This window comes from Lissotriton vulgaris, chromosome 8, assembly GCF_964263255.1.
Source record: "Lissotriton vulgaris chromosome 8, aLisVul1.2, whole genome shotgun sequence".
Lineage (NCBI taxonomy): Eukaryota > Metazoa > Chordata > Amphibia > Caudata > Salamandridae > Lissotriton > Lissotriton vulgaris.
In genome coordinates, this window is record NC_141696.1 from 1,520,212,648 (window position 1) to 1,520,238,445 (window position 25,798).

The 25,798-nt window shown below is 49.4% G+C and overlaps 1 protein-coding gene across 1 annotated transcript in view; it reads left to right on the plus strand.

Moving 5' to 3' along the window:
* LOC147699077 (sodium/potassium-transporting ATPase subunit alpha-1-like) overlaps positions 1–25,798 on the plus strand; it is a 3,282,495-nt gene that overhangs the window by 434,001 nt on the left and 2,822,696 nt on the right. The window contains exon 5 of the mRNA XM_086936300.1: positions 19,572–19,679. Coding sequence (XP_086792426.1) covers positions 19,572–19,679 — 108 coding nt within the window. The remainder of the gene's footprint in view (positions 1–19,571; positions 19,680–25,798) is intronic.

Sequence of the window (25,798 nt, forward strand, 5' to 3'; positions counted from 1 at the left end):
GCCATCGGCCACATGGGTGGTATTCCTGATTTGGAGGCAGGCGTTACGGCGCATGGGGTGGTGGAATACCCTGACTCGGGAGACTCCCCTTTGGAATAATGGACGCTTGCCCCAATTGGCAGCCCTGCAGGGTTTCCGGGGATCGGATGATATTGGTATTTCGACCCTGGGGGATGTTATGAGGGGCACAACGCTCAAGTCTTTCCAGGATCTACAGAGAGAATTTCTTATGCCACAGTCACAATTCTATCAGTACTTACAATTCCGCCATGACCTGTCCCCTAGCTTGGAAGGTCTGGAGTCTCTCCCTGACTTCTGGGAGATCTGGAGACAAAGAAGATTTCCCGCATCTATCAATCCCTAGTTACTCATTGCTCCCCCACACTCCAGAGGCTTCGGGGGGACTGGGAGGAGGACGTGGGCACGCTGGAGGAGGACTGTAGGGAGGCCCTGGCAGCCCCAAGGGGAGCGGCCATAGCGATGCGCCTTCGCCTCGTCCAGTTTAAGTATTTGCACAGGGTCCTTTTTACTCTGGCTCGACTGTGGCGAGCGGGTTTGATTGCCTCCCCGGAATGTCTTCGATGTGGTCGGGAGGAGGGCACGTTCATACATACTGTCTGTCAGTGCCTTTCCCTAGATCGTTTTTGGAGAGGGATGTTTTCCTGCCTCTCAGAGGTCTTGGGGTGGGAGCTCCCACGTACACAGCGGTTGGGCCTACTACAAGTGATGGAGGGAATAGGGGGTAAAGTCTACAAGCAACACCTCATGCAACTAGGCCTCACATTGGCGAAGCGAGATATTACCAGGGAGTGGAAGGCACCGTGGGCCCCCTCAGTGGCAGCATGGAAGAATGGCTTGGACTTTTGTATGGGACTAGAACAGCCTATTTTCGTAGCCAGGGGATGCTCACGCAAGCACTACAAAATATGGAAAAGATGGGCCGATTACCGGGGTCTGTGGCTGGAGCCCCCAGCCGTTGTAGAAACTCATGCATTGGGATAACTTTAGGTGTATATGGCGTCTGTGGAGGTGTAGGGCTGGAGGGGTGCGGGGGGTGCTATCACGCTGGAATTGAGCCTCTCTGTATACAGGCTGTGGACCGGACTTAGCAGACTCTGTGTGACTGCGGGGGGGGGCGAGGGAGGGAGTTAGGGGGGTACTGTATTATTTGGTATGCTTTAGTTCTGCATTTTGCTGTCACTCACAAAAGTCGATTGCTCCCATGGTAATGTCTCGCTTGATTCTGCAGATGTCTGGTGTGCAGAGCCCTGCGATGTATGCACAATTTGACAAATAAAATGTTTTTTAAAAAAACATATTGGAATCATACCCCCACACCATAAACAGTGTGGTGGTATGACTCCATGCACTGTAAAGATCATCCAAGAGACCTTCAGTGCTCCCAGTACCAATCTTCCAGAACTGGACAGCAAGCTAGGGCTGCTGCTGACCAGAGACATTTTTCTGCCCTCCTGCTGCTGAGCCAAGCTAAGCACAGCTCGAGCTGGGGAAATATGAACAAAAGAAATCCTGACCACCACCCAGACAGGGTTTAGTGTATTGGGGCAGGGGCTGCCAGCACCACTGAGACCGCTTAATGGGATCATTTGGTGCCCTCCCTGCATACTTCAGTTTAAACCAGTTCATGGAGCTGTTAACTCCTGCTCTGGTGCGAAACTGGACAAAGAACATGACAGTATTGTCCCCACTGACCAGCCCCTCCTTTGGGAGAGACCCCTGAATCGTCCCAATCCTTTCCTAAGGGTACATAAGGGCCAAAGGCGCGCCTAAGGCAAGCCCGTATGTACCCGCAGCGTCCCGGAGGCGGCCAGCGCCAACCATGCTGCCCGAAAGCCTTTGGGTAATGAGTTGAGGAGAAGCTATTCTGGAGCGACTGTTCGAGCATTGGACCCCCGGGTTTGCTGCCACTCCGAGACCTGGGATGTGGCTATGTTTCCATCAGCCCCCTGTTCAAATTGTGGTTTTCATTTGGAGGGGGAGCCTGCTTCCCTGGCCACTGAGGACTGCCTCCTGGCGCAGCGAGCGAAGGATCTCCACATCAGGGCAGCTATGATCAATGCCCGGTCCCTTAGGAAACATCACGCTGATGTTCATGACCTTTTGGAGGATAATTCCTTAGACATGTTGTTCCTAACGGAGACATGGCTGGATGCCTCCTCTGACCCAATTGTTTCCTTTGCCATTCCAGCAGGTTATAAGATCCTTAGAGCCAACCGTCAGGGGGGCAGAGGCAGCGGTGTGGCCATTGTTTATAAAGATATTTGGGAACTCCGCTTGGGGGATTCCTCAGTTTGGGCAGGATGTGAGGTGCTGGATTTCAGTATCCGTTTTTCAGCACACTTTACCTTGGGAGCCTCTTTGATCTACAGGCCCCTTGGCCCTGCGGGCCCATTTCTCTCGAATTGTGGGGGCGCTATTGTCTCTAGGGCAGTAAGGTTTTCGCATTATATGATCCTGTGATATTTTAATATTCATTTGGATCGTCCTGGCATTAGAGAGGCGATTGAGCTGCTGGATATTTTTCAAATGGCTCAACTGACCCAGAATGTCCACTTTCTGACTCACCAGGCCGGTCATTTACTAGATCCAATCTGCTCCAATTTCCCCAATATTCACAAGGGATCCCTGCCCGGTGCCCTGGTCTGATCACTTCATTTCCTTTTTCTCCTGGACGATTTCTAGCGTAGTGACGCGGGTCTGTTCATACCAGAAGCCTGCTTTTGGGAAAATTGACCCTCTAGACCTCATTACAGGCTCTTGATCATTCTAGGCCTGCTGAGGTTCCGTGACATTTGTAACGATGCTTTTGACTTGTTCGAATATGGACGAGCTTGGTATCTATGAACCGCAAATGACGAGTTTGGTGAGTGTGCGCGTTTTCGTTACGCTAGCCTGAACCATTCGTCCTATTCGTGGGTTTCTTCATCTGAACCCACGGGTTCCATTTTAGATACCGCATCCATTTTGTTTCTTGCCCTCAAGTAGCCAGCGAACGGACACTGTCCGCTTCGTGACCCTGGGATTCCCAAGCTCTTGCGGAAGACACGTGTTCCTTTGAGGGTGTCTTTATGATGAGGGGGATGACACTGCAAAGGCAAATGGCCTCGCTTGAGGCTCATCTTGCCGTGCCGGTCTATTGTTTCAGCCGTGCATGCATTAAGCACGAGTCCTTTGATCCTGCAATCGTGCTTCCGATATTGCCCCTACACCCTTTCTCTAGCTGTTTTCTGTCTTCCTTGCACCTGTTTCTGTCTCTTCCTTAAACTCGTTTACAGCCTGAATGGAATGTGCGTAATGGTGGGATAACGTACTTTTACAGTTGGGAACCGGTGATGTTACTGTAATTATGTTCCGGGCTCCTGAATACATGAAAGCGACCCTTCGAAGTTTATTGTGGGAACTGAATTGTAACCTTTTTTTCACCATGTTGTGCTATGACCGAAAACTGTATAAAAGGAGCGATCCACTTTAGCAATTTGAAGCAGTCTCCTAGAACCTACATGGGTTGTACTTCTTGTGACTTCTGTGTTCCCTGCAGTAAATAAACGCCGATCTTTGACGCCGAAGGAAGTGTCCCGTGTCTCTGTTATTTGTACGCCGGAACAGGTAACCCACGAAGGTTTCAGGTGTTGTCCCCTGGCACCGCTGGGCCTTAGAAAAGCCCAGTCCTTCAGTTGGCGCCCAACGTTGGGCGACATCAGCAGTACCGGTCCAAAGCCCGACGATCGTGAGGAACTTCGTGTGAAATCTCCGAGGGAAGGTGCACCCCGCTTCATCGATCCTGTTGTCGAAATAAGTGGCCCGAAGACTTTTCCCGCGAAGATTCCCGCCTCCTGACGGCTGCGACGGACTGATGCCCTGACTGTCGACCTGTTTTGGCGCCTGGCGTAGTCCTTTGTACAGCGAGACGATAGACGGGCCTCCTGGTGACGCCATTGATCTTTCAGTTAAGTATTTGGTGGGTCGCTCCCAGTCCTTAGTTGTTGGTTCCTTTTTGGGACCTTTTGCTTTGTTGTTGGTGCTTGGTTGTTTGCATGGTTCCATTGCATTTGTGGTTCTTAGTTGTTGGTTCTTAGTTGTTGGGTTTTATTTGACGATTGCAATTGCCAAAAACCGAGGGTTTTGCATTTTACGATTTTATAAATCGATAACCCTTGAAGTTTGTGAAACTCGGTTAGTGTGCACGAAGCCTGGCCGTAGTACTTTGTTTAGTTGCTTTAAAAGTTGCGGTGCGGATTTCCGATTGGAGGACTCATGTCCGATACCTCCAGTTGGAACTCCGATATGTGAGCTCTATAGTCGCCACGGAGTGGGTCCTATCATTTATAATGATTATTGGATCCGCTACACTAAAGATGATGGTGTCCTTAGTTGGCCACCTCATGGTAGTTTCGAAACAGCAATTTTGGATAATCTCGAAGCAAAATTGTTCAAAAAGAAGTCTAGGCCGTCCATGTTTGATTCCTTTCGGTTATGGCGCAAAGAGTCCAAGCAGAAAGAAATCAAACAGCTTAAGAAAAATAAAAGGGAAGGTATTGTTACAACGATGAGAAATGCAGAGCAGTTTCAGCGAGACAAAGAAGAGAAGGAAAAGGAAGTTTGATAGACTACAACGTATGACGGTGGATAAATGGTATCCCGTTTTACCGTCGAGTACTGAAAAGAAGGGAGAGGAAGTAGTAGAGGACTTTTTGTTGTCCTATCTACTGAAATCACCACCTCCATATGCACAGGATACTACAGCGCCTGTGGTTCCTCCTGTTCCTCAACCTGTCGTCCCGGCAGCTGCTGGTCAGCCTGTCGCTGGTCCTGTTCTTCCGAATCCTCTTGTTTCCCAAACTGTTCCTACTGCTCCACTGCCTATACCTTCTCAGTCTGCTATTCCCGCTACTTCTGCTCTTTTAGCTACTCCTACTGCTTCTACTGCTCCTCTTGCTCCTGTGTTTAGTCCCCGTGTTGTTGCTCCTTTACTTCTCTCCTCTTCTCCGTCTGTCCGTAGTCGCATACCGAATGCTGTTGCTAATCTTTACTCTTCATTTGGACCTATTCTTGGGTCCGATGTTTCCGATGTCCCTCAACGTCGAAGTCAAATTCCTGGTGGTAGGGAGAGTGATACGTTAATAAAAATGGCGCGTAATTGGATTAGGTATCCCGTTAAAAACACCCCGCGCATAATTTGAGACCTTCTCTCAGTTTAATGAGCCCACACAGAGATTTGTGTTTGAGGAAATGTGTAAATGTTTACGAGAAGTGATGGATAATGATGAGGTAGATACTGTGCCGTCCGAAGTGATTGAACTTCAGCATCAGTTTTCGAGTGGTATGCTTGTGGGTAGTAATGTTCGACGTGCTGTAGAACATCTTCTATCTTTTCGGCCTACAGTACTACCTCGAGCATTGTTTAAAGACGAAAATGAGGAATGGATGGCAACACCTGGGCAGTATCCTATGCGAGAAGTCCCCCCCAGTATGGATGCCAGGTGATGCGACTGTTAATCCTGCTATTTTGCCACACTTTCAGAGAGTTTGGATACACCTCCCATGGAAGCGATCGGAAGTTTTACAGGTGAAACAATCTTTGCCTGACCCCCGCAAAAATCCTGCAGGTTATTATAAAGAGTTATCCCAACTTGTGGATGCTACTATTATGAACCTTGCCGACATTGACATGTTGTTCAGTAACGTGGTTCCGCAACCGGTTTGGGCGAAAATACGCCAAGAGAATCACGCAGCTGAGTTAGGTGGCGATTGGGCTGCACTTGTAGCGGCTGACGCATTACAGGTTGGTGGAGCTAAGCCTGAGCAGTTAATTACGACTCTGCCTCAAAGAATTATTACACTTATGAAGACACTTATGCCAGCAATGAAAGTTAATTGGGATAAATTGTCCGCGTGTAAGCAAAAGAAAGACGAGAGTGTCTCTGATTTCTTTACGAGATTTGTTGAGGCATTCATCGATCATAGTGGTCAGGATATGAGCACTGAGGGAGGTCAGCGATTATTTGTAGATAAATTTGTATCAAATTTGTTGCCTGAACTCAGCAATAAGTTGAAGAATTCTGAAAGTTCATGGGCTGTTTCTACGTCTGCTCAGATATTGGCTATGGCTCAATATTACGAAAATAAGGAGAAGGAGGAAAGTGATCGTGCGGATAAGAAAACAAAAGATCTCAAAACGAAAGTTTTGTTGCAACAAGCGTATCCTCCGCGCTCGAATCATAATGATTCTCAGCAGCAAAATAGGTCGTAATCACAGTCTTCTAGGTCGCAGTCGCGTAATGATTCCTCTACGCCGAGATCTATGCTCGGATATAATCAATGCGCATATTGTAGAGAGGAGGGCCATTTGAAGTTTAATTGTCCGGTCTTGCGTGACCGCAATAGTGGTGGTTCGGCTCGAGGAGGTCGTAGTGGTCCCCAACAGGTGTCACGTGGTAGGAGTCGTGGTGTTACTCAAAATCAAAACGAGCGTTCTAATAATTCATCAGACTCGAATAATTGCTTTGATCAGCGTGGTTCTTCCTCGGGTAGATCTGCACAGTATCATGTGGACGACTGTTACGTCGAGCATGATATTGATGACGGTAACTACTAGGACAGCCACAGACAAAGAGAGGGAGTAATATCAGTTCCGGTTGATCAGAGAGGGCCTTACGTCGCAGTTGCCACATCGGGCGTAGTTGAGCCTTTTCTGTTGGACACTGGTGCAGCGAAAAGTTCCATCATGCATTCGAAACTCCCTGGCGCACCTTTGTCTGGCTTAACGAATGTTTCCGTTGGATTCTCTGGAGCCCCCGTTAGTAATCCGGTTTCTAGCCCTTTGCCCCTTACAATTGGGCCTCGTAAGCTGGAAGCTCCTTTGATTTTGACTACTGGTTGTGGTGAGAATCTTTTGGGCCTGGATTTGCTGAAACGGGTATATGCGACCTTGTATTGTTCCCCTGCGGGAGTGGAGCTTACATTGGGTCAGAGAGTGATCTCTCCTATGTACTTGTCAACTGATAAGCTCCCACCGGAATGGTGTTCTCTTCCTAAGGCTTTGTGGGCTACGGGTCCCAATGATGTGGGCCTGCTGGACATATCACCTTATGTTATTCAATTGAAATCGAATGTGCGATTGCCGCGTATTCCCCAGTATCGTATCTCCCTCGATGGTGAACGAGCATTATTAGCGATCATCTATGACTTGACCGAGAAAGATGTGATCAAGGAAACTCGGGGAAATGTGTGTAACAGCCCTGTGTTACCTATTTTGAAACGAACTGATCCATCTAAGCCTCCTGTGTATCGTTTTGTCATTGATTTACGGGAGGTGAACAAAATTGTGATTCCACAATTTCCTCTGGTGCCTGACATTACGGCTTTACTGACTCTGATTCCAGCCTCCGCTTCTTGGTTCTCGGTGATCGATTTGAAGAAAGCTTTCTTTAGCATTCCGATTGCTGAGGAAAGTAGAGATCTCTTCGGTTTCTCATTAGGAGGTCGCAGCTTTAGATTTAAACACTCTCCTCAGGGCTACTGTGAGAGTCCATCGATCTACAGCCAAGGTCTGAAGGGTCAACTTGATGCGTTTGTGTTACCAGCGGGTGCAGCCCTGATTCAATACGTTGATGACTTGTTAGTGGCTGCTGACACTAAAGAGATCTGCAAAACTGCTACAGTATCGTTGTTACAGCATCTCTGTGACTTACATCACAAGGTGTCCCCTTCAAAACTGCAATATTGTTGTCAAGAAGTTACCTATCTAGGTCACTTATTGTCAAAGGAGGGAAGAAGGTTGACCCCAGAACGAATTGCAGCGATCGCTCGAATGACTGTGCCAACAACTCAGAGAGATGTGCCTGCCTTTCTAGGTATCACGTCGTACTGCAGGCAATGGATTCCAAATTTTTCATTGCTAGCGAAGCCATTGGTTGCCCTCACGTGCAAGGATGTTCCGACTCCTTTGCCATGGACTGAAATCAGAAAAGTTTTTCTGAATTGCGTGATGCGTTGTGTTCGGCTCCTGTGTTAGGTACTCCTGACTACAGTAAACCGTTTACACTATACGTTCACGAGAGAGAGGGTTGTGCGTTGAGTGTTTTGACGCAACAATTTGGTGGTAAACAGCGTCCATGTGCATATTTTTCCTCAACCTTGGACCCGATAGCTAGAGCATTGCTGAGTTGTCTAAGAGCGACAGCGGCGGCTGCGGTGTCCATCCGGCAATCTGCAGGATTGGTCATGGATAATATGCTTACGGTGATGGTTCCGCATGCAGTTGACACTCTCCTAAATCGTACAAAAACCCAACACTTGACGAGCGCAAGGTTGTCCGGTTATGAGTTGACGCTTTTGGCAAGTCATATCCAAATTAAGCTCTGTAATGTCCTAAACCCGGCAACGTTGTTGCCAACTAATATGGAATCAGATGATGTACCACCACATGATTGTTATTTGCGAACTGAGGAAGAAACGAAGGGTCGTGTTGACCTAAAAAACACTCCATTGGCAGATCCTGATGGTACCTTGTATGTTGATGGTTCGTGTTTCAAGTTGCCGAATGGCGATGTGACGACTGCGTATGCTGTGGTGACATTGAGCACGGTTGTGGAAACTGCGAGATTGAGTCAGAATTCCGCGCAGGCGGCAGAGTTGATTGTGCTGACGAGAGCGTGTGTTTTGTCTAAGGGAAAGCGAGTGAATGTGTTTACTGATAGCCAATATGCTTTTGGCGTTGCACATAGCTTTGGTCGTCTGTGGAGAGAGAGGATTTATGACATCGCATGGTACGAAGATCCAACACGGACAGCTCGTGAACGATCTTTTAGACGCACGTACATTGCCTAAGCAGGTGGCGATTATTAAATGCAGCGCACACCGAAAAGTGACGGATGATGTTGGTTGTGGTAATGCGTTCGCGGATGAGATTGCTAAAGAGACAGCTAAAAATCTCGCAACCCGAATGTACGTTACGAGTTCAGTAAGGTGGCCTGCGGAGACTGGTATGTGTGAGGACACTGTTGAGAGCGTGAAAGCGATTCAAAATGTCGCCACCGAAACTGAAAAGACTAAGTGGAAAGAGAGCACAGGAAAGTTAGATGCGCACGGATGTTGGATTGATTTGTCGGAAAGTCAAAGATGGATGTTACCGGATGCATATGTACTAGCCGTTGTGACTATGGCTCACGGCTTGGCACATATTAGCGCGAAGGGCATATGCAAGTTGCTGTCTCCTGTATGGAAGAATGATGGTATTGCAAAGTGTGCTGAGAGAGTGGTTAGGAATTGTATGGTATGTATGATGTACAATCCCGGCAAAGGCACTCCTACCCCACTTGGCCATTTTGCTCCTCCTACATGTCCCTTTGAGGTTATCCAACTGGACTTCATCCATATGGAGAGATGCAATAACCTGAAGTACGTTTTAGTGGTGGTTTGCGCGTTCTCTAGATGGATTGAGGCCTACCCTTTGAAAGACAATACTGCCCTGTCTACAGCGAAAGTCCTACTGAAGGAATACTTTCCTCGGTATGGAATGCCACGGATTGTATGGTCAGATAACGGAAGTGAGTGTGATGCAGAGTGTGTGTAAGGGCCTTGGAATTCGACAAAAATTCCATAGCGCAAATCATCCCCAGTCAGCGGGTTTAGTTGAAGGGTATAATGTTACTCTTAAACTGAAACTTGCTAAGATTCAAGCTACGACTAGTTTGTCATGGCCTGATGCCTTGCCTCTGGCTCTCTGTTTCCATGTTATTTGTGGGTGGAGTGTATTTTGGACTACAGTCGTTATTGCCTTCTGCTTTACCTACTTCTTCTGCTGTACCAAAATCTATTCCCACTGTTTCTCCACATTCCTTTCATCCTCTGCCCCAACACGAACAGGTTAGACGTGCGGAATTCATGAATAACTCCTTCGTGCAGCTTCTTCATCAACACCAGTTGGCGATGAAGACTACAAACTGTTGGGTGTGTGGTTTGATGCCACATACCATGGATAAGGGAATTCTGTATTTGGTCCTTCCTTATAGTTCCCAGGGGTCAGTTCTAGCATTCCAAACTATGTTCCATAGCGCACTAGATTCCTACCCCCATCGAGAGCCTCGCACTGCAGATCATGGTCCTGGCCCGTACCACAAGCCTTTGGCGAGAGCGATTGCTGATTTAGACGCATCGCTTATACCAGAGGAAGAGGTGCGAGCATACAGGGATCTGAGTGAGGCTGAGTATAGCATGTCAGTGGGTGATCGGCAGCTTAAAAGCTCGAATCCAATCTGGATCGTACCCCATCTTGGTAATTTCTGCTTGAAGGGTCTTGGCCGGAGTCCGCGAGCTCAACTTGGGAGGAGTGCCTGTACTGAAACGTACGTGTTACCAACGTCCACTTCCCCTGTCTTGTTGACTGCCAATGGTACATACTTTGTATGTTATGACCGCGCATATACATGGTTGCCTCGTGACTTCTCGGGCACCTGTTATATTGCGAATCTGTTGCCACCGACCTTTACGGTTGGGTCCGACTATCACAAGACTAGAGTTGTGAGAGGCGTTATTAGCGAAGAGAACACTGCCGGTCAAGAAGCAGGAGACTTCTTTAAGGGTTTCCTGCCGTTTTGGGGACCTATGATCAATAGTAGGAACCTGAGACAGTTGACTCGTGTGGTCGAATCGACTGCTAATATAACTGCAAGTGCTCTTGGTAATTTGACAGCCGAGCTTCAGGCGGATAGGCTTATGACGTTGCAAAACCGTATGGTTTTAGACGTTGTTCTTGCAGATAGAGGTGGTGTATGTAAGGTGATCCATTCGAGTTGCTGCATTTTCATCCCTGATAACGCTCCAACTGTCTATCAAGCCATCTCGAAGTTGCATAAGATCTCTGAGTCCATACACGTGGACGTAGGTGATTGGACGCTACTAGGATGGTTTTGGGGCCTAATGTAGACGTGGGGTTGGAAGATTCTGATGATCATTGGGGTTGTTGTAGCATTTCTGTTCACGTGTTGTCTTTGTGTACAGTGTGGTCCTGCCTTATGTGGCCTCTGTGCTACAACGTGTATAAGACGGCCATCTGTTACCAAGGAAGCATTAATGGACAGAATAATGTTGCAGCAGCATCTGAATGATCTGATGAATATCGAGATCGATTCTGATATCGACTAGTGCTTGCCTACATGAGGGCAAAAGGAGCGTCTGAGGTTCCGTGACATTTGTAACAATGCTTTTGACTTGTTCGAATATGGACGAGTTTGGTATCTATGAACCGCAAATGACGAGTTTGGTGAGTGTACGCGTTTGCTACGCTAGCCTGAACCATTCGTCCTATTCGTGGGTTTCTTCATCTGAACCCACGGGTTCCATTTTAGATACCGCATCCATTTTGTTTCTTGCCCTCAAGTAGCCAGCGAACGGACACTGTCCGCTTCGTGACCCTGGGATTCCCAAGCTCTTGCGGAAGACACGTGTTCCTTTGAGGGTGTCTTTATGATGAGGGGGATGACACTGCAAAGGCAGATGGCCTCGCTTGAGGCTCATCTTGCCGTGCCGGTCTATTGTTTCAGCCGTGCATGCATTAAGCACGAGTCCTTTGATCCTGCAATCGTGCTTCCGATATTGCCCCTACACCCTTTCTCTAGCTGTTTTCTGTCTTCCTTGCACCTGTTTCTGTCTCTTCCTTAAACTCGTTTACAGCCTGAATGGAATGTGCGTAATGGTGGGATAACGTACTTTTACAGTTGGGAACCGGTGATGTTACTGTAATTATGTTCCGGGCTCCTGAATACATGAAAGCGACCCTTCGAAGTTTACTGTGGGAACTGAATTGTAACCTTTTGTTCACCATGTTGTGCTATGACCGAAAACTGTATAAAAGGAGCGATCCACTTTAGCAATTTGAAGCAGTCTCCTAGAACCTACATGCGTTGTACGTCTTGTGACTTCTGTGTTCCCTGCAGTAAAAAAACGCCGATCTTTGACGCCGAAGGAAGTGTCCCGTGTCTCTGTTATTTGTACGCCGGAACAGGTAACCCACGAAGGTTTCAGGTGTTGTCCCCTGGCACCGCTGGGCCTTAGAAAAGCCCAGTCCTTCACTGCCCTGTCAGGAGAACTTGAGGAGTGTTTTTCAGGGTTCACCGTTTGGGTTGCTAAGGCGGTGGCGTCTGCTGCCTCGCCTCGGCCTGTCAAACCTGTTAGAGACACCCCATCTAAACCTTGGTTTAACTTGAATCTCAAAGCCGTCAAGCATGATTGCAAGGTCCTGGAGCGTGCCTGGCGTCAGAGTGGATACTGACCCTTAGCCAAGAGGAAAGTTAGAGCTACGCAAAAAATCTACTATGAGGACATTGCCGTGGCTAAAGGGCAATTTTACATGGCTCGCATTGACTCTGCCAGGAACAACGCCAAATACATTTTCTCTATAGCGCAGACTTTCATGTCACCGAGGGCCCAAGAGTGTCATTCCATCTTCTTTCGCCTGGTGTAATACGCGCTCCTGCTGCTTCAGAGAAAAAAGTCAGACCATCCAGGCTACTTTTCCCCTCTGGTAGCAGCCACAGTGTGGGACCTCTGGCTGTTCAATCTGCCGCCCCCACCTGCTATCTGTCAGTCTTTAGAGCAGTCGACCCCCTGGAATCTCTTAAGATCCTCAGGGGGCTTAAGTCCGGCTCTCCCTCGGACCCCTGCCCGGCTAGGCTTCTGGCTGCCGTGGCAGAGAGTGTGCATACAGAGGTGAACTGTATTGTCAACATATCCCTTCAGTCAGCAGCGGCCCCTCAGGGGTGAAAGCAGGCTAAGATCTTGCCTCTTCTTAAAAAAGCTTCTCTGGATCCTCCTATTCCAGGGAATTACCGTCCCATCTCCCTCCTTACGACCATTGCCAAGGTCTGTGAGAAGGTTGTTAATAATCAACTCACAGAGTATGTGGAGACAGAGGGACTCCTGCACCCAGCACAAACAGGGTTCAGAGCCTCTCACAGCACTGAGACTGTTTTAGTCGAGGTGGTTGAGGCTATTCAACCACCGAAGCGCTGTGATACTGGAGCGCGCTGGTGTTTACCGCGTTTTTTTAAATACTGTATGTTTTTTAAATTGTGCTGCGCGTAGACAGGTGGGTACTTAAAATACTCCTCTTACCCTCACCGTAAATTGTGCCCCCCACCGCCGCTTGGCGGGCTTGGTTCCCGGGGTGGGCGCCATAGTGGTTAGGGGCAGAGCAGCTTCCTTTGCCAGCGCGTGACTGCGCATGTGTGTGCGAGGGGACGCCTACTAAAGGCGAGTCCCGGGCGTGTTCTGGCTGACACGGTAGCGAAGCGCTGTGATACTGGAGCGCGCTGTGTGTTTACCGCGTTTTTTTAAATACTGTATGTTTTTTAAATTGTGCTGCGCGTAGACAGGTGGGTACTTAAAATACTCCTCTTACCCTCACCGTAAATTGTGCCCCCCACCGCCGCTTGGCGGGCTTGGTTCCCGGGGTGGGCGCCATAGTGGTTAGGGGCAGAGCAGCTTCCTTTGCCAGCGCGTGACTGCGCATGTGTGTGCGAGGGGACGCCTACTAAATGCTCCTCCCTTCCGTAGCGGGATCGCGGAGCGGGCGCGTCCTCGCGTGGCCGGAGTCGTGCCAGAGTCCTGCCCGTCTGCGCCCGTCCGCGACAGGACGCGCCGGACGTGGCTGGACTCTGACCCCCCTCCTAGCCGTACTCCTTTACATCATGCGGTGCTATACTAGAGACAGTCTGGTTGCCATCAACCGGTCCTGGGTGACCTGCACGGCGTCTCGGGTGGATCCCTTATGCGGCCCGTTATCGTGTGGCTGCGGTTGCTTCTCCTTGCCCGCCCCCGTAAGCAGGAGCTGTACGAAGGCCACCCGCGTAGCCATAAGCCCACAGCCTCATATTAGTGTATGGAATCTCAATGCCAGGTCGCTAGTTAAGCATCATCTAGACATACATGATCTGCTAGATGAGGGGTTGCCTGATCTATTCTGTGTGACGGAGACCTGGCTGCAGGATGCCGACACGGCCATTGTCAATCTGGCCTTCCCGCCGGAATACTCGGTATTCACTTTAAACCGAGCTTCAAGAGGCGGAGGAATAGCGCTGGCTGTTAAATCCTGCTATTCTTGTACGTGGCATGGGCAAAAAATCCCAGGGTGCGAAAGTGCATTGTTTAAGGTAGCTGTTACATCAAACTTCACCCTGTCGGGCCTATTGATTTATCGGCCCCCGGGGAGTGAAGTGGCTTTTAGAGCGGCGCTACCTGACGCCATTAGTGAACTGGCTACTGGGTGCTCCAATTTTTCCATCATTGGAGACTTAAATTTGCATTTTGACAACTCTATCAGTCCCTCGGTGTCCAGTTTTGTGGCAGACCTTGAGGCGCTCCAGCTGAATCAGCTGGTGGCACAGCCCACCCACTCAGGGGGTCATACCCTTGATCCGTTTTTTACTAATCTTACGGAAGCCGGCATCACCAGCTACACACCCCTAGCATGGACTGATCATTATTTGATACAGATCCACTGCCCTATTTCGGCTATTCAACCTAAGCCAGTGGTGTGCTCGGTTCCAAGACGACGCTGGAACAAACTTAAGCTGGATGAGTTTTTCCATCTCCTATCAGCTGACCCATTCGACATCTTGGGATCGCCTGATCAGGTTTATGACAGGTTTTGCAATTGGGTATCCAGGGCTCTGGACACCCTCATTCCCTTGGTAAGCTGTAAAACTGGAGCTGGTAAGGCCAGCCCTTGGTACGACGACTCACTGCGAGCACTGAAGGTCTCTTGTAGGCGGGCAGAGCGGGCCTGGCGTAAAGCCTATAATAGCACGAAGAAAGTTCTCTACCTGTCGACTGTGAAAGTGTATCATCGGGCGGTATGTAGAACTCGTGCCACATTTTATGCTGCACAATTTAGGAGTAGTTCGAACCCGTCTAAGGCTATCTTTAAGGTATTGAAAGACCTTACTGCCAAAAAAACAACAACGACGCACCAGAGCTCTGTTGAGCACTGTGAAAAGTTGGCAGAGTTTTTCTTGGAAAAGGTAAATGCCATTTATCGGGCCTTTCCTCCGGCCACTCCCTCGGCTAATCCATCTCCTAAGCCACTACCATCTGAGGGATTGCATTCCTTACCTATGTTAACATCGGATAGCCTTGACACATTGGCCCGCCGAGTGAAGTCTGGGTCCCCAGAGGATCCACTTTGCCCAGATGTGTTCAAAGATCTAGCGGTACATGATAGCTCACCGCTATGCTCTTTGATCAACTTGTCGTTAACATCTGGCGAGGTCCCACTGAGGTGGAAGCGAGCCATGGTTCGGCCTATACTTAAGAAACCCAGCCTGGACGGCAGCAAGCCTGAGAGCTACCGGCCGATTTCACTCTTGCCGTGGCCGGCTAAGGTTATGGAGGCACATGTAAATGCCGTCCTCTTGGAACATCTTCGCCGCGCAGACATCCTCGACGCAACGCAGAATGGGTTTAGGGCTGATCACAGCACGGAGACGGCTCTGCTTTATATGGTGGAGCATCTTCGCTCCGTGCTTGACGCGGGACAAACGGCAGCGCTCGTGTTATTAGATCTGAGCGCTGCCTTTGACACCGTCTCGCACCCGATCCTTCTGCTGCGCCTAGAGGAGTCTGGTGTCACCGGTATCGCTCTCCAGTGGTTCCGGTCATTTTTAACCAACCGGGCCTTTAGCGTGACCGTCCCACCTTACCAGTCCAAGTTCCATCCGTTGACACTGGGGGTTCCCCAAGGCTCCTCGCTGAGTCCTACGCTGTTTAATCTGTACGTAAGGCCGCTAGCTGAGGTTGTCCGACAATGGGGCATGACGATGGTGTCATACGCGAATGACACCCAGCTAGCGGTCACGATCAGCGGGGATGCCGAAGTCGATGCCCCCAGGTTTCAACAAGGACTGCGGGCGGTCGTCAGCTGGATGACGTCCAACTGTCTCCAGCTGAACGCTAGTAAGACCGAGGTCATGGTTTTTGGTAGACGGCCGGATCTGTGGGGAGAGAGATGGTGGCCTGGGGAGTTGGGTCCTGCTCCCATCCCAGTCGCCGAGCTTAAGAACCTCGGAGTTTGGCTGGACCCCTCCCTCACGTTTGCGTGCCATACCAAACGCACGGCAGCATGTTGCTTTGGCATCCTGAAGGGGCTCCGTCCTGTGCTTAAGTTCTTCGATGCCCCCACCAGGCAACTCATGATCCAGGCCACTGTCATCTCCAGGCTGGATTATGCGAGTTCCTTGCTGGCTGGCCTGAATCAGGCAGAGATCGGGCGCTTACAAAGGATTCAGAACGCCGCAGCTAGAGCGGTGGTAGGCCTCCCAATATTCTGTCCTACCTCTAGTACCCTGCGGTCTCTGCATTGGCTCCCGGTGGCCCAGCGGATCCAGTTTAAGGTCCTCTGTGTCGCCTATAAAATTCTGAAGGGGTCTCCAGCAACGATCCTTATGGCACTCCTTACCAACTACACCCCTGCGCGACTCTTAAGATCTGCGGACCTAGAACTGGCGGTTGTGCCGCGCTTCAGGCGGAGCAGAGCCGGAGGACGCTCGTTCCGAGTGCGTGCGGCAGCCCTGTGGAACTCCCTGCCCCCGGCGATTCGCGCCATGAGAGATTTGCTTTCCTTCCGCCGCGCGGTGAAAACTTTTTTATTCCCTTAGTTTGTGTTATACGTTTGTTTTTGTTTAGTTGTGTTGTGCAGCTACCTTGTCGGGCGCCAGGACGCTCCTTAGCTGGAGCATCTGTGCGCCAAATAAAAACGCATAACATATTCGGGAGTGTCTGACGCTGGCGGGGCAGTTTACATCAGCGGTACATAACCACAGTTCTTCATTTGGGTCTATTTGAATTGTTTCAAGTTTTTTCAGAAAATCTGTTGTATCCCGGATATAGCTTTGTAAGGATTGGACAATGGGTTGGAGATGACGGTCCAAAAATTGACCTATGGGTTGGTGTATGCTGTTGCGGGTTGATACAATAGGTCGAATTGGAGGATCCATTAGATTTTTATGGATCTTCGGTACCGCATATATATTTGAACTTCTTGGGTTGGATTTCAGCAAAAAGTTCTTTGTTTTTTAGTTTCGGTTAATCCCTCCCAGTGTTATTGCCTTGTCATCTCCAACCCATTGTCCAATCCTTGCAAAGTGGTTATGTACCGCTGATGTAAACTCACTATATACGACCATTCCACATCAAGAGGGCATAGAAGCCATGGAACAGGCCATTTTGAAACTTGAAGTAGACGAACCCATGAAAATATTTCTAATGGAGCTAGTTATGTTTACTTTGTACCATAGTTATTTTTCTTATAAAGACAACTGGTTTCTGCAACTAGTGGGCACTAGCATGGGAAACAGCGCTGCCCCAGTGTACGCGAATATCTTTATGGGAGAATTTGAACAGACTCATATTTGGTCAAACCCAAAGTGGAAGAATAATCTTAAAATGTACGGCCGGTTTATTGATGACCTATTTATCCTTTGGAAAGACACACGAAACAATCTGGAACAGGCCTTAATGACGTTGAATGCAGCTAATCCTCGAATACAATTTACCTGGACCATAGATCCCAAAACCATTACATTCCTGGATGTTCAAGTCACCCTTCAAAACCACCAAATAACAACGGATATTTTCCGTAAATCTACTGACCGTAACAACATGTTACATATAATAGTTTATCAGTCCTCACTGAAAAAGCATCTACCAAAATCCCAATTATTGAGAGTTAAACGAATTACTTCAGACCCGAATCTGACAAAAATAAGAATGGATGAAATGATAGATCGTTTCAGAGAGAGGAAGTATCCAGAGGAATTGCTAACACAAGCCAAAAAGGAAGTGGATAAATTGGATCGACAAACCCTACTACATTAGTCAACTAAGAAACAGAAAAGTGACCGGATGGTCATAGTCTCAAAATACTCCAACGTAAACACAATGCACAAAAACATAATACTCAAACATTGGCCAATGTTAGAACTAGAGACAGACTTTAAAGACATGTTTAAAGCTAGACCGATATTCGCCCATACCAGGGGCAAAAATTTGGGCGAGATCCTGAAACAATCTACAGAACCACCCTCCACTTCAAAAGGAACTAGACCATGCAACAATTGCAATAACTGCCACAACGTCATTTTGGGGAGCATGATAACACATCCTATGAAAGGATATAACATTAAACTTAAAGTGACAGCAACATGTGATTCTAACAATCTCATTTACCTCCTCAAATGTCCGTGTGGAAAGGTCTATGTTGGAAAGACTGAACGCAAACTAAAGACCCGTTTGAACGAACACAAATCCAACATTCGTACTAAGAACTTAAAATCATCAGTTGCAGCGCACTTTCTGGAAATGAATCACAATATATCCCAATTGAGGTTCATGGTTTTGGAAATCATTAAAAAATCAGAAGGAAGAGGCAATAACAGGATGCTGTTACAACGGGAAAATCATTGGATTTATAAATTGAATTCGATTAAGCCCGCGGGCTTAAATGAACGTGTGGAATTTGCATGTTACCTATAGGATTAATACAATGGCAAAATGATGCCACATTGTTCTGATCTGATCCCTGTACGTGGACAGTCCACGTGACCTTATTACTGTTAATTGAATTTTCTGATATTTCTTTTTCACCCCGTTTTTCAATGTATATTTGTTTAATGCACCACTTTATTTTTGTAGCGTTTTCATCATTATGCCACCTAGTCTTTCATTCAGCTTCATGACCCCATACTCAGTCCACTTTCTAGTTTTATCCACGATGATCACATGACACAAACAAATCCCGGCGTCTATTTCCAAACGTTGTGGAAACCATCCGGTTAAACAAGCCGCCTCCGGTGTCCGGAACCTCCTGAGCTTTCAAACAAAGTAAGTAGCGTTAAGACCCTTGCATCGCTTTAGGCGTGCGGTTATTTTAAAAGACTTGCATGTTATTGTAAAACCCGAGGCTCCGAACGTATACTACCCACACGCTTTACCCGCGTTCACTTTCACATAGACTTGCACGCCACTGTGAGAACTTCTGTTCTATTTACGCAGTTCCCTACTTCCACTGACGCGTTAATATTCTTTTTGAGACCACATGCCATTAGCATAATTGAAAAATATTTTGCACACTATTGGTGATTGAAAGGGATTTAGGCACTTTTGTTCACACAGGTTTGTTAAGACATATTGTTTTAGACATGATTTGTGTATAGAATAAGGATTACAATTAGATATCGTCTTTATTTTAGATGCTCCCCGATGAAGGGCGGTGGCCCGAAATGCATTGGAGCGGACTTTAACAATTTGCATTTGTGAATCTTGAATGTTCTTGAAATCCTTCAGCAAATGGATATGAAACTAATATCAACTCTGGAATACAAATAAAAAATACATATTGAGAAGCAGTAATTATTTTCTTGGTGAATTGTTTAGAAAACACCTGAAAACGTGGTTCTAAGTATCAGCTCAAGATGTAAAATTATACTAAAAGTTTACGTTTATTACCTTTAAATTTCATCCGCATATTTATTTTTGGGGATTTTGTTTCACTGCAGGCTGGACAAGACAATTATGAGCCGGCTGCCACGCTAGAAAATGACCTCACCATGAAAAAGGCGGTGAAGGAGCAAGACATGGACGAGGTGAAGGAGGAAGCCGTAATGGTAAGGTGTTGTGCAGCGGGCAGCAGGTGTCACCATGGGTGTGTGTTATTTGCCTCCAGACTTGACATGTGATGAATTACAGAGTGGTTATGTATAGGAAGGTAGGATCCTTCTAGCATGGTTACTCCCACTTTTTGTCTGTTGTCAGTAAGTTGTTTTTTTTGGGAATGTTTGTATTGCCATTTTCATACCTGCAGTACAGAAACAATACTTATCTGTGAAGTAAATAAGCTCCTTTAGTGGTACATCAACATCGTGTTCCTTTAGCAGTGGTAAACGGTCAAATAGTGGTTCCATGTTCCTAAGGTTCACCCAAGGCCCTTTTCCTTCCCCCCACCCATCATCCCACCCTAGGAGATCACTGTGATTTAGTGAGCGTAAGTCTGTAGTGTGTGAGCCACGGCTTCCGTATTCGCCAAACATTTTTGGGACAGCCCCATGCTTGATAGGTCGTTTTCTCTCCAAGCATATACAAATCCATACTCTTTCTCCACTCTGCCAGCGACGGACTCGGTATAGCTTCCCATGCCTTGGCCAGGTCACGCTTTGCCACCACCAATCCTAGCTGAAGTAGTGTTACCTTTGCTCTTATGAGATCAATCTCCGTGGATAGTCCCAACAGAACAAACAGGGGACTCAGGGGTATCGTCTCTTCCAGGATAGCTACTAGCTCTTCCAGCAGGGTCATCACATACATTTGAATCTGTGAACACTCCCAGACCATGTGGAAAAAGGTACCTTCTGCCATGTTAGACCTGGCACCTTGGCGTGAGTCTCCCTTCCACTTTTTGCTGATGTGCCTCCGATGTTTTGCTGGTTTTCCGATACTCAGGGCACTGCGCCACGGCTGATCCGTGCCGCAGTGCAAGTGCTCCCTACTGTAAATTGTACATACGATTGGTATCCATGATTGGTGCATTGGATTTACTGTTAGTCCATAGTAAAGCGCACGAGAGAGTGCCGGGGCTTGTAGATGCCAATACTGCTGGTGGGCCTGCAGCGCTGGTTGCGCCACCCACCGAAGCAGCCGTAAAGATGTGTCTGGGAACTGCGACCGCAGAACCCGCGTGCGGTCTCGTACTGTCACGCTAGCTGGGCAAGTGTCCCCACTTGCCAGCACCGACCCTTCCCTTGACTACATATTAGTCACCCCTATGGTAGGCCTGCGGGCAGGGTGCATTGTAGGTGCAAGGTAGGACAAGCCCTGATGTGCGTGGCATGTCCTAGTAGTGACTTACAACGAAGACCGTATTTCACTACTGAAGGCTACCTGCTCCATTAGGCCAGACTGAGCTGCGAGGGTTATTACACCCTATAATCCCCGCAGGCTCAAGGAGCATGGTAGTGAGTCATGTTTAGTATGCCTGAACTCAGGATAAGGAGATATTTCTTGTAGTCAAGTTTATTTCAGTATCCTGGGTTTGCAAATGCTACTTTTAGAAAGTTAGCATTTGCTTGCTTAACCATTTCAGCCGCCTCTGCTGGTGTGTATCTGACTGTCTGGAATGTGTGAGTGACAGGGCTGGAGGGATGACCGGTGGTGAATGCGCAGATTACACCTTAGTGGGAGGTAGGAGTGCCTCTTGACTCGAGCTGTCACTGTGCTCGACCTCCATAATGCTGGCTCCACCCTCCTGGGGAGCGGCGGATGACTCTGCCGGCACCTGGCCCAGGAAGGGCGAAGCCCCCATCAACAAGGTACTCTGGCCACTCCTGCTAGGACAATGCTGGCTCCACCTCCTGTGGGGCGTCTGATGCGCCTGCCCCTCACACTGAAAGCAGAAGCCGGAGTACACCCGCGGGGGTACTCCAGAACTGAGAGTGGCTATGCAAAGGCCCCCCTGGCCTGCGAGAACAAAAGAATTGGCCTATAAAAGACGGAGCCCTGCTCCTTGAAAATTAGATCCGGTTTGGGCCACAGAAAGACTCTGCCCTACGAGAAGGACCGTGAGAGACAAGGAAGGGTGCTGACTCTTGCCTGTGTCTGGTGCCTTGCTGCTGAAGGAGAGGAAGACAATAAGACTACGAAACGACTATTGTGCTACTTGTGCCAAACTCTGCAAAGAGATCTCCAAGGGCTTGCAACTGAACTTGCCCCCTGACCAGCGTCCCAGGACCAGTGGACGCTACCCCCTTGGAAAAGCGACGGCGGGTGCTGACCATCGCCGCAGCACTGACGGAGGAATCTCCTCTTAGGCATCGACATCCTCCCGAACACCGTGACCGGGGCCCAAAGCAACAGCAGAAGCAAAGTGAGGACCAGCCGCCGCTGGCCCGAACACCGTGACCGCAACTGCACCGGGAGCCCGAGAGCAAAGCAAAGGAGGACCCGTCCGGTCCGAGCTATCGAGGTGACTGCATAGCGAGCAGTCACTCACCTGCAAGGACGGACAGTTGCCCTACGAGAATCCACCAAGTCGGTAAGCCTGCCCGACAGCCCAGCTGTGAGCCCACAGCTGCACCGACATTTGGCTGGGTACGTCCTGCACTTGGGGACCGTACTGCCACTTGTCACAACCGCACAGCCGCCGCCTCCAGGGTCAGAGCGGACGACGAGGAAAGGACCCTGCCGCCACAGAACACCGCTGCCCCGGACGACCAGTGACCTGCTCGGCCGAAGAGCCGCAACGATCAGCGACCCCGGGAAGGCAACGCGACGTGGGACAGATCCCTTGGAAGCCGCCGGCTCCACAAGAACTTTGAATAACACCGGCCTACGGGCCTCAAGAGAACTTCCATAAGAACTGTGGTAAACCTGAATTACGTAACTTGCAACCGTCTTCGTAAAGTTATTGACTGTATTCCCAAGCCTGCTTAAAATCTATATAAAGATATATATTTTTACAAGAATACAGTCTGGTCTCGTTGTGTGGTGGGTTGGTTGTAAAGGTGTACTGTTGCAAGTGTTTAACCCTATGTGCCCCAAAGATTAGCCTACGACTGCTTAAGCCACACTACCTAGAGGGTAAGCAGAGGTTGTCTGGAAGGTAACCCTCAGCCCTGACGAGGAAGAGAGAGTCCCTGCTTGTCGCTAGTGTTGCACTGCGCCAACTAGAGCCTCCCCCTTCCTACATTGGACGCAGCGGTGAGGATTTCGAATTTACACTTGCGATAGTTATACCTGAGCTTCTGACCACTACACAAGGATTACGGTACAGTTACTAAACCACAGACTTTGCTTTTTGAAAGAAGATTCCGAGTGCAGAAACCATGCCGGGCACAAAGAGCCTGGATGGAGCGGAGTCCACGACCTCCGAGGTGTTGGAGGTGGAGTGGGACCCCACCAAAGTGGATAAATATTCCAGGGACGAACTGAAGTTCTTTTGCAAGAAACTCAAGGTCCCGCACGCTGGCTGCAAAAACAAGACCCAGCTCTCCAAGGCCCTGAAAGCCTGGATCGAGTCCCGGAAAACCCCGGAGGAGCAAGATGTCCTCGCCGAGCAGAATGCGACGGAGGAGCAGAATGCACTTGGGGATCTGATCGATCTCGAGAGGCAAGACAGCGAGCACAGCTTTGGAAAAGGCCTGTCGCCAGAGGAGCTGGCGGACAGGAAGGAAACCCGGAATCACGAAAGAAAGCTGGCAGAATTGAAAATCCAGCTGGAGCTGGAAACCAAAAGAATGGCGCTGGAAGAGCGAAAGCACCAGATGGATTATGAAATCAAGATGAGGGAGATAAGTCTCAAGGAGAGAGACTTGGATCGGCCTCCCTCTGGTGGCAGCACATCGCCAGTGCAGGTAGAGTCAAGAGTGCACATCCCGAAGGACGTAGTTAAGGAGTTCTTTAAGGGGGATGACATAGGACAGTGGTTTAGGGCATACGAGGTAGCCATGTCCTCCCACCGGGTCCCTGACAAGGATTGGGGAGCGGGGTTGTGGGGAAGGTTCCTTAGCGAAGGGAGAGATACCTTGCTAGATTTGCCCGTTGAGAATCAGAGATCCTATGCCCACATGAAAGAAGCTTTATTAAACAGGTACGGGCTTACCCCTGAAATGTATAGACAGAAGTTTAGGGGATGTACTAAGCGGCCTGGGAATACGTATGTGGAGTATGTGACTTACTTTTGCAGAGCACTGGATGGTTGGGTGAAAGGTAACAAAGTGAATGATTTTCAAGGTCTCTTTGATTTAATTGCATGGGAGCACTTGTCTGATCACTGTTTTCCTGAGTTACGCCAACACCTGATCGATAGCAAGCTGTCCAACCCGAGGAAGCTTGCTGAGGAGGCGGACCGCTGGCTCAGCACCAGGGTCCACAAGGGTCCCGTGGGAGATTCCGCCAAGAGTGGGCAGGGTCCCCAGCAGGAGAGTGGGGGGGACAAAGGGGGAAAACAGAAAGGGTTCCAAAAAGGCCCCCAAAGTAATTCCCAAGGGAATCCGCAGCAGGGTTCTCAGCCTCCCCCACCCCCGAAGCAGAATGGGGCCCCGACAGGTAAACCTGTTCCAAAGGGGCCCTTCAATTGTTTCAAATGTGGCGAGCCTGGGCACATATCCAGTGACCCCAAGTGTCGCCTATTTGGAAAACCTGCACCCACTGGTGCTCCGCCCCGACAAGTGACTAGCGTTCACCTGGGAGAAGAAATGATGGTCCCGGGGGGTGGAGATCCCGTTCACATGACCCTGGTCTCGCTAGGAGACAGTGAGATGTTCCCTACGAACTACCTGCCCTCTAACACTAAGAAATATGGGCAGGTGGTGATCATCAATGGCAAGGAAGCTGAGGCTCTTAGAGACACAGGAGCCAGTGTGACTGCAGTGAGGCAGCACCTGGTGTCTCAAGAGCAGGTTGTACCCCATGCCTACTGTAGGGTTATCAATGCTGATAATTCTGAGAGCCAGTGTCCGATGGCTCAAGTTCCCTTCGAGTGGGGGGGGGTATCTGGTACTCTGCAGGTCTGTGTGAGAAAAACCATGCCTGTTGACTGTTTGCTAGGGAACGACTTGGAGCACTCCCCTTGGGAAAAGGTGGAGAAAGCGACTCACCTGCGGATGGTGGGTCTGCCTGACTGGGCGTGCGTGACCACCCGGTCGATGGCAGCCACTAAGGGTGATCGAGAGGTCCTGGGGCCTGATGGAGAGGCCCAGGAACCGGCTTTAGGGAGAAGGCGCAGGGGGCGCGGGAAACCGGCCCCTGAAGTTCCTACGGTCCAGGAGGAGGCAGACCTTGAGGGGGATGCCCTGGAGCCTACAGGGGAACAGATCGCCGAACTGGGGGACCTGCCTGAGCTGACCCATTGGCAGCAAGAAGGAGGACCCTCCAGGGAGGAATTCTGCAAGGAGCAGAAAGAATGCCCTTCTCTCGTGGGTATGCGGCAACAGGCTGCAGACCAGGCCAATGGTGTTCAGGCCAAAACACACTACGTGTACTGGGAGAACGACCTCCTGTATTCGGAGCCTAAGGCTGCTGAACCTGGGTCAGCCCGTGTGCTGGTGGTACCCCAGAAATTCAGAGCCTTCCTACTGGGGCTGGCTCATGATGTGCCTTTAGCAGGACATTTGGGGATGGACAAGACCTATGACAGGCTTGTCACCCACTTCTACTGGCCCCAAATGCATAAAAGCTCAGACGCTTATTGCAGAACCTGTCCGACTTGCCAGGCAAGTGGGAAGATGGGAGGGAAGAACAAGGCTCCCCTCCAACCCTTCCCTGTGGTCGGTACGCCATTCCAGCGAGTGGGTATTGACATCGTTGGGCCTCTGGACCCCAAGACAGCCATGGGCAACAGGTTTATCCTGGTCTTGGTGGACCATGCCACCCGGTACCCTGAAGCCATCCCTCTGAGGACAGTGACGGCTCCCGTGGTGGGGCGTGCACTGATGGGAATTTTCTCACGAGTAGGATTCCCTCTAGAGGTGGTGAGCGACAGGGGGACCAATTTCATATCGAAATATATGAAGTCCCTTTGGCAGGAGTGTGGCGTAACGTACAAGTTCACCACACCCTACCATCCCCAAGGTAACGGGTTGGTTGAAAGATTCAACCGAACCCTCAAAGGCATGATAATGGGCCTGGAAGGTCCGATGAGGCGTAAGTGGGACGTCCTCTTGCCATGCCTGCTGTTTGCATATCGCGAGGTACCACAGAAGTCCCTAGGGTTCAGCCCCTTTGAACTGCTGTA